We start from the raw sequence: 10,000 nt of genomic DNA on the forward strand, positions 1-10,000 counted from the left end.
AATAAAAGCAAATATTTCTCTGCCATTATACTGGTATGTACATATACAGAGAATAAATCTTTGTATTTTGACAGGAAAAATACACACGCCAAGTAATCAAATAAAAGCTCAATTAAAGCTCGAGCTCCGCTCTGACATCATCGGGGGGTGGTGAGGTTAATTGGATGATGCAGTTATCGTATGGGTCTATTCACTTAAGATGCAGGTTTGTCGGTGTGTTAATGTGTGTTAAAGGTCCGGGGCATGGCCCTGACTCAGCACCCCTGCTGAAAGCCACCCCCAGTCTCTCTCAGCACGTGTTTACTCAGCTCTATCTAATGACGGCCCTTTTACAGCACTCTGCATTAAACTCAAGGGCTCTGGCTGCATCAGATAAATACAGCAAATCAAATAGGCCCGTGTTTGCCCTGCGTCTCCCTGACAGAGAGCATCGCAGCACACTGACCGGCCTGTGTCATCCTAAAACCCTGTCAAACAGACACCCGGGGCCGTCAGTCTATCGCTGCAAATCGCTGGAAAACAAGAGCAGCGGAGAGCAAATAGAAGTTAATGAATGATACAGTGGAGAGCGTAATGACGGGCTGATAAAGGGGCCGGGGCATCATATGTGGGGCCGCGCGCACGGTGAAGGTCGGATTGGAGAATGGTGTTGTTGGCAAACACCCCGGCGTGTTACGTGCACTCGCTGAAAGCTAGCGCAGGCTAACCTGAGGGCTCATGACATTCATTTCCAGAGGCTGCTTCCCACGTGGGAGGTGTGTGTGTGTGTGTGTGTGTGTGTGTGTGTGTGTGTGTTTTACCTTGCTCACTCGCTCCCGATTGTTTTGGGCGGCCAGGTGGCGGGTGCTGTTTGCAGAATTATGGCACGGCTCTTTCACACGAAGAAGCTCTTGTTCCAGACGCTTGCACTGGGGATGAGAGAGAGAAACGGGATTACTTGAACGCATTAAATCAGAATTTACCCAGGTGATTAGAGCAGCTAAAAGACACTTGCTTTCACACTTGGTTGCTTTTGCATTAACTAAACAAGCCGAAACGATGCCAAATGGCCCTATTAGGCCATCTTCAATGAGCTGGTTTTGTATCGTGGGACAGATGTTACCACCAGGCATTTCTATCATTTATTATATTTTACATTACCCTTAGCCATCTTCAAGAAACGCCGTAAAAATGTAAAAACTCTAACCCTAGCACTTTCTATTCTAATTCTAATCTATTTGGTTTTCTTTTTTGATAAAAAAACAATCCTTCTATTCTATTTTGTCTCTAACACTAACCTTTTATTTTATTTTTCTATTCTGTTGGTTTTCTTTTAAATTATTTTATTTATTATTTATTTATTATAGATTGTTTTCTTTTTAAAAAAGGCATCTAATACAAACGGTTAGAAAATAAATTATAATAATAATTAATTATTATTATTATAATTTAAAATATAATTAATTATAATAATTAACAACAAAAATTCTTTAAAAAAAAAAAGGCCTTACCAACTTTCTCTGTTCTGCGTTTTCTTTTTATTTCTTATATATTAACAAAAAAAAAACCTGTTCTAACCGAGATTTGATTTTATTGCCCTTTTGTTGATTTTGATTGCTTCCATTTTCCTCATTTGCAAATCACTTTGGATAAAAGCGTCTGCTGAATGACTAAGTGTGAATGTATTATGGAATATAATTGTTTTTTCTGTTTTGATGAGTTATTATCACGACAGGGTAATTTAAACTGCAAAACACCGGTGGACAAATACGATTATAACTTTTTTAAAAGTCTTCGAATAATATTTGCATTGAAGTTGGCTCAGGAACCATGTGAAAACCAGTTGCACTGCCGCATGGAAAAATCATGTGTATGTAAGTCTGTTCTAAGAGAGGTGAAATCTCTGCAGGGTATAAACCTACATTCTCAGTTATTACTATATTTACTGTAAGAACCTCGGCACACACTTGCTGATATTACTCTCCGTTAGTGTCTGTGATTCCTGGAGGGACAGACTCATTTGTGGTACAGTTCAAAAATAAAATCACTGACTTTTATGAAGAAAAATATGCATGAAATTCAAGAGAGTGCTGTGGAACATCCATAGAGTAAGTTAAACCACTTCAGTAATTCAGTAGTATTCATACATTTAGAAAAATTGCTTGTGTTTGAGATGCCATACGTTTTTATTATTTATTTATTTGCAAGTCCCCTTAAAAATAAGAAACAAAATAAATAAAAAAACCACAAATATTACAATATTTTAAATACAAAAATATTTTTACAACTAAATGTTCTATGTTATATAGGTACATGTTATATGTTATGTTATATATAGCAAATTAATAAGAGCAAATTAATAAAAAATACAAAAAAAAAAAAAAAAATCAACCTAAATATATCAATTAATCAACTACTTCAAAGGAAACTTATTTTAAAAACAATATTTTAAAAAAATCATTCCATGAGTAAAAATTAACCTAAATAAATAAGCAATATTAATATTAGTAAGTAATATTGATGATAATTATTAACAATATTAAATTCTGCATTTTTCCAACAAATTAAACTACAGTTCTTTGGAGTAAACTGTGCAACTAACTAAATGTTTTGTTAATGCGAAATATAACCATGTGAATGTATTATGAAGTATTAAATAAACAAAATTGCATAGTCTGTCAGCATCAGTGGCTCAAATACTGTAGCCTAAATAATAAAGCTATCATAAACACAAAGTGCTGTAAACCTTTCACTGCATTAAATATAAAGAGTAGTACCTTTAATCCATACCACAAGTGCCTATACATAATTCCCTGTCCACAAAGCCTATCCTCATTTCTCCATACAGGACAAGAGCTCCCGGCGGGCTGTCAGACAGACTTTAAACACACACCGACGTGACCAGCTCTTTGGTGGGTATTATTGTAAGCGGGCTTGTTTTCAACCAGTCCATATGTGCTCCTCTCCATGTGCACATTCCAGGACCGACGGACACTTACCAGGAATGTAAACCATCCTCGCGGCCTGACAGGTCCCGATGTTTCAACATTCGGCCGTCTCAAAGAGTAGCGCCGGCGCAAACAAGCTTCTCAGCCACCGACCCCACTCCCGTCTCTTTCCTCTGCAGACTAAAATAATACCACCGCCGTCCAGACAAAACACACAGCGCCTCTTTAGTGTCAGCCTGAGTTATGGTTCTCGGGCAGCAGATGTCTTTTAGGGGGAAACGTATTTTAATCAGAATGCACTTCTGGGGTGACGCAAAAAGGCACCAAAAATAGCAGCAGTCGGGGCGAAATGGGGTGTCGGAACAGACATATTCATCTATTTTAACTTTTTAATTAATAGCGCAACGCCACAAGAGGTCTGAACCACCATCATGTACAACAAGAGTAAAAAAAACAACAAAACAAGTGGACATTTTTAATTAATCCAGCTGTACAAAACAAGTTAAGTTTTGCTGCTTGATGTCAAAAATTGGTGAGTTTAATCTCATTTTAAATTATGTTACACATATTGGTTTGTAGTGCAAACAATTTAGTGCTCGTTTGTATTCTCCTCGTTTTTTGCGTCTAACGTATCGGAAGCCTCATCTATGAGCTTACTCCTGCGTTTGAGGAAAAAAAGTGGATAAGATGAAGGCAACCCTAATTCACCACGAGATGTGACTTCATATCCCTTCTCGCTTTAACATCAGCACTCTATCAAGATCAAGAGAAATTCAATAAGAGCCCGGCGCAGGGACATAACGAAGCGGATCTTATTCGCCGCGTTAACTGTGAGGAGAGGAAGGAAGTGAGAATAAGATTTATTTCCTCCGGCACTTATCCAGCTTTTCATATTCCGGCAGGCCAAAGGGATGTGGCGGCCCTCTGCCTGGAGCCGGGCTCTAATCCCTACGAGATGAGGAGAGAGATGGGAGGAACGGCAGGGGAGGGAGATATCCTTGAGGATAGAGAGAGGACCCATTCCCGACTCGGAGGGATTAGGCGTGGGGTTTGCAACTTACTTCTGAAATTGCCCCATAGATTCAGGTTTTTTGGCCCCAATGAAAAAGCAGGGCGGCGTTTGGAAACGTGTGCTGCTGGGTTTTTGGTGGAGATGGAAGACTGACACCTGGCCTTCTGCTCATATCAGAGTGTTGTCACAGTCGAGGTGCCACTGGCTTTCCGCTTGAATTTATCTGCATGACAGGATTTATTTTATGAATCTTGACTGCCTCGAAAAAAGGACTCGTACTCACGTCACTGAAGAGTACTACACTATGAAGAGAGCCAAAACTAGTAGAAGTATATGGTCAGAAGTACTTGTCTTAGACTTCTTATACTCGGGGACATGAAAAACTAACTGCTTAATATAATAATAGCATGTAATATTAAAAGCACCATGAAATAGGTTTTAAAAATCCATTAAAAAAAAAAAAATACACCGTTGTTTAAAGGTTTGGGGTCATTAAGGGGTCACTTTTTTTCAAGAAAATGTATACTTTTATTCATTAAGGATGCATTAAAGGTCAATGGAAAGAGTTTTAGGCATTTTTTTCTAATTTAAAATAAATGTTTTGAACTTTTATTTTCAACAAAGTACTGGAAAAAATTAACCATGTTTTTATTTATTTATTTTTTTTATACAAATTAAGCATCCCTACTTTTCAACATTAATGCTAAAAAAATGTTTCTTGAGCTGCAAATCAGCATATTAGAGTATTTCTTAAGGATTGTGTGATGAAAAAAAAATTAGCTCTCCGTGACAGAAATAAATGACATTTTAATTCAAATAGAAAACAGTTCTTTTAGAATATAGAAACTTCTTTCAAAATGCTAAAATGGAGACATTTTTTTCTTATATTCTTCTATTCTTCACCATATGCCACAAACATATGCCATTATTAATTTATATGTTCTCACACACACACACACACACACACACACACACTCTCACACACACACTCACACAGCAAGTCTTCCCGGTAGCTGCATTTGTTCAGTTTGCAGAATTGACTTTTTTTCTCCTGCTTATTCACTCCAGATATTTTAAGGACCAAAGCAGGTCCCCACAAGGAAGATGGAAATCATTTCAATCAAAAATATTCCTGCGTATCCAACCGCAGAAGTATTAAAGCACGTTATACCCGGCAACCACCTACACAGATGAATGTACAATCAAACGAACGGTTTCCTTTTCACTCTTTATCCTCACTATGTTTCCTTGCCAATTTTTATTTCTACAAACGTCTACATTTTTGCTGGAAAAACCAATGTTTTCAATAATATAAAAGAGTTTTGTGTTATTCATATCCAGGAAACACCACCTAAAATCCATTAGTATTGATTACAGTAAACTACCCGTCTAAAATACTGAGTGCCACAAGTCTGGGAAACCAAATAGTCAGAAAGGCCTCGATGACCTGATAAGTTACAACACACACTACCCGCTGACCCAAAACAACACCGGGAATGACCGTTAGATACAATTCTGTGTCCAAATAATAAAAATCAAACACATTATATAACACCAATTATGAAACGTCGGCAGCATTTATCAACAAAGAAATCCCAGCAAATACATCCACTGCCCCACACTTGAACTCTATGATGAAGCTGAATATCTGGATGTCAATATTTAGCTACCTGCTTGTTTGTTTTCATTTGATTGAATTATGTGTGTAGGAACGATATACCAAATATTTGAGGTTATGCAGCAATATTTGTCCCTACATGTGAATTAGGTAGCTGGTGTGTTGATTCTTAAATCAGTGCAGGATCTGTGAATAAACACAGATGTATGTGCTTTAATAGACCAATAATCAAAGCCATCTTGCAGAGGAGTTAAAACGCAGGAGGAGAGATAGTCAATATTTAGAGAGTCGTATTTGATTTTTTTTTTTTTATGGTGTAAAGGTTTCTGGCTTGGTACACAACTACCGTGAGTGGAGTGTTTAGGGCTGGTGTGTGTTAGGATTGACCCTTAGCTGAGAGCGTGTGCATGCTGGAGGTTTGTACCCTGGTTAAAGCAGTGTCTCTTTCCTCTATTACGGCTTTCATCTCCTCTGAGGTGATCTGGGAGCGACGCTCTCTGGCCCTCTGGATCTGTTCGATGATGGCCGCCCCGCTCTGCTCGATAGCGAGGGCAGAGTCCGTGCTGTTAACCCTGTTCAGCAGCTCTTCCAGGTCCTGACCAAAACATACAAACGGCGTCACAGCTCGTATCAAAACTAAAGCTGAATATCATTTCAAAAATCTGTTGATCGCATTTTAAAGGAATAGTTCCAAAAATGAATGCACTTCTCTAGCGTTTCTTCATCAGAACGTATTCGGAGAAATTTAGCATTACATCATTTGCTCTGCGGTGAATGGGTGCCGTCAGAATGGGAGTCAAAAAAATCTATGTTAAAAACATCACAATAATTCAGTAGTCCACACCACTCCAGTCCATTAATTCATGTCTTCTGAAGTGAAACAATGCGCGTTTATAAGAAACAAGTCCATCATTTTTAAATTCAAACCATTGCTTGAGGCTAGTATACGAGTCCTCCATCCATAATGTTTTTTCCAGTGAAAAAGTCGTCTAGCGTCAATCAGGAAATAGATATGGACAGATTAAACACCGTTTCAAAACAGTTCTAAACCACTAAGTTGGTGGATTTTAATGCGAGCGTGGCCTTTTTCCACTTGAGGAAGCATTATTATTTATAATGGACTGGTATTTTGGCCAAAAGCGACAGTTAAAAACTAAAATGCCATAATGATGGATTTGTTTCTTTTAAACATTTATATTTTCACTTCACTAGACGTTTGATGGACTGGATTCGTATGGACTACTTGTGATGTTTTTAAATCAGCTGTTTGGACCCTCATTCCGACGGCACCCATTCACTGCAGAGCATTTTGAGCAAAATTTTCAGTTTTTCGATTAACTGTTCCTTATGATTCAAAAACAAGAAAAAAATATGCAAAACGTAGTGCAGTTGCGGGCATTTATATGGCCATAAAGATCAAATTCTGATTCCTCGTAAATCATTCAGATCTTTATTTCAAGTTATTTGCATTAAATGCATATAAATATCAGTTGTCTCTCTATCCCTATTTCACAGTCTATTTTTTTTTTGCCTAAAATGTACATCTGATCCGTTTCAAATTAAAGGAAAAGTAGTTAATTGTCCTAATTGGCCTAATCCTGGCTTAGGCTAAGCCCTGTCTATGAAACCAGGCCCATATCTCTCAATAATGCGTCTGAGTATAATTATATTTCAATACTTAGTTTATTTGCCAAAGCTCTGCATGCAGTACAATGACGACTGAGCAATGTACAAATGGTCCTCAAAAGTCCATCAAAAATCATATTTTAACATGAAGTTACATTATGAATAATCAGGTAAACCAAGGTTGTTTCAGTCGAGTGTCCATCTATTGCTAACAAGTTATTATTAAGTCTTCAGTATATAAAAAAAAAATCGGTTTAATCACAGTGGAAGGCTTGTAATAGATCATGTACAGGTTTGGATCCTATTGATATTTTAGGGAAATGCATGTATCAAATATTATGATACAGAAGCATTTATAATGTTAAATACGGCTGTAAACACTACTGAAATTTTAATAGTTGACATACTGGTAACTACAGCAACATTTTTGCGTCTCACTACTGATGGCCACTCTATTTGTGACTTGAGACATTATGTCAAGTAATTATTTAGCAAACCTCTCTCGATAGAAACTGCTCCTAAAATATCTATATGTTTTAAGGCATCATTTACGTTCATGTGCAACAGACGCACAGAAAATTAACTTTTTTTTTGTCAGAATAAGCATCAAAACAAGCCTTTTCTGTGGCTGTGTTTTCATTTAAGACAGTCGGACAAAAAGGGTACACAGAACAATCAGAGATGAAATTCTCCAGTGAGGAAGGCTTACCACATCACTTTCTTCAGGTTTAATATTCTCCAGCCTAGAGAGAGATGGAGAGAGAGAAAAAAAAAAAAAGTGTGTGTGAGAGAGAAATAGAGAAATGAAATGTAGTGAGCTTCCTTGAGTTTCCTTTATGTCACTCTGCAAAATGAGATCACTTCCCAAATCCAGTAATTGCATTCTGTGGGTTTTGGTATGAAAGCAGAAGACACACTCAGAGATATTAAAAGTGCCGCCCGCTCGTGCTGTTATTCCACTGTAATGCCCATTCTGCTCAGAACTGACAGCGAATTGTTAAGTTATTAATGTTTACTACTTTATATGACTATTGGGATCAATTGTTCATATGTGTGGGGAAACGGAGAGACGGATTAGGCCTGAACCTTTTGTGCCACACCTGCCATGAGCATCTTTATAAAGGCAAAGACAACAGTAATTACGGAGCCAAATGCCTGGAGACACACGGGTCGTGCACTGATGGAAATATTTATGATTTTGAAGGTTTTCATATGGACCTCCATAACAAATGCACAGTCACAAAGATTTACTCATGGCTAATGTAGATCAACGGCATGACAAGGAGGTTTTACAAAAAATGTATGAAATATATACAGTGCGGTCCGAGAATCTGAGATGTCACTATAATATAAATAATAAATAAATGTAAATAAACAAAAAAAAATAAAATAAATTTTAATTAGAATTAGCATTCCTGATCTTATTTAAAATGTTAAAAAATTCTAAATAAAATGTACATTTACACTACCATTCAAACAGTTTGTGTTTGTCAGATATTTGATAATTTTTATTTTTATAGTTTTATTTTTTTAAATGCTCACCAAGGTTTACAAAAAACACAGTAAAAACCAGAATATCATGAAACATTTTGACAATTAAAATTAAGAGTTCTTTTATTTTAATAATTAATTTCCGTGACGCGAAGCTGAAATTTCAGCACCATCCAGTCTATAGGGTCACATAATCCTTCAGAAATCATACTAATATGCGGATTTGATTCTCAAGGAACATTAAAAACATACCAACCCCAAACTTTAAAAATGGTATTGCAAATTCAAAATACAAGGTCCCCACTGTATACAGTTTTACTGGTTTCAGTGAGAAATGACGGCGGGTGAATTGCAGAAATTCACCCTGCCTACTTTTACAGACCTGGCGTGATGCTCCTTTAAGAGCAAATCGAATTCCTCCATCAGCCACCAGGCAGAAAAAACAACAACCCCTCCACTCATTTACAAAGGCATTACATGGATCTCTATCCATTATAAAGGTACATACTCATTCACACAATGGACCCAAGAGTGACCTCCGAAAATAAGGGCTTAGAACACGTGCGTCCATATTCCCTCAAAGATAATGGGATTCCACTTGGCTATCAATTATCATTTTTTTGAGAGAGGGGCCAGAATGGAGCCCTCGAACACAGCTATAAGAGGGATGCGATTTTATAATTAGATTTTGAAGAGATCTTGCGCTCATTGGGCGGCTGGAAAATGCATTTCATGCCTCTGGATAATTGCGGTTCGAGCGACTTGAGTAACTATCAATAAATCATGAGGCCGACTGAAATATTAAACAGGGTGTAAGGTTATACGAATACCTCCGAAAAAAGGCGTCAAGCAATAAAGAAGAGCATCAACTCTATATTTAAATGGAAAATATACTAGTTGTCGCATCCTCATAAACGTTGGCGCTCTTTAAAACCACGACCGGTCTTGAACAGGATATAAATGCATCCATCCCCTTGAGGGCACAGGGCAATATTCGTCTTGAAAGGGCCATCATTAAACAACAGCACCAGTTATGAGCAGTTAAACATACAAGGAAGAAGATCGTATTAATTAGGACCCAGCAGGCAGGGTGGTAAATATCCACAGGTCTAAAGCACGGGATTGATTTCCTATAGAGTGAAACTTCTGACTGACAACCCAGTACTAGGATGAGGGTACTCTTAAAAATGTCACACCCCTCTGATATATTTCCAAACCAGTCGATATTGGATTTCCCCTCAAACCCTTGTCTGTTCGTTCAGCTTGTCCTCTAGCAGGAAGAATAAAGCTGCTTCCCAAGCAACGGTGAGTAAAGCCACATGCCTC

At 37.6% G+C, this 10,000-nt stretch overlaps 1 protein-coding gene across 2 annotated transcripts in view; it reads right to left on the reverse strand.

The window, feature by feature from the left end:
- Positions 1-10,000, reverse strand: part of mipol1 (mirror-image polydactyly 1) — a 67,318-nt gene that overhangs the window by 25,594 nt on the left and 31,724 nt on the right. For both annotated transcript variants that reach the window (XM_043263858.1, XM_043263857.1), the window contains exons 9-11: positions 7,893-7,926; positions 5,982-6,152; positions 801-908 (exon numbers count right to left, since the gene is read on the reverse strand). In XM_043263858.1, coding sequence (XP_043119793.1) covers positions 801-908; positions 5,982-6,152; positions 7,893-7,926 — 313 coding nt within the window. The remainder of the gene's footprint in view (positions 1-800; positions 909-5,981; positions 6,153-7,892; positions 7,927-10,000) is intronic.

This window comes from Puntigrus tetrazona, chromosome 17 (assembly GCF_018831695.1).
Source record: "Puntigrus tetrazona isolate hp1 chromosome 17, ASM1883169v1, whole genome shotgun sequence".
NCBI lineage: Eukaryota > Metazoa > Chordata > Actinopteri > Cypriniformes > Cyprinidae > Puntigrus > Puntigrus tetrazona.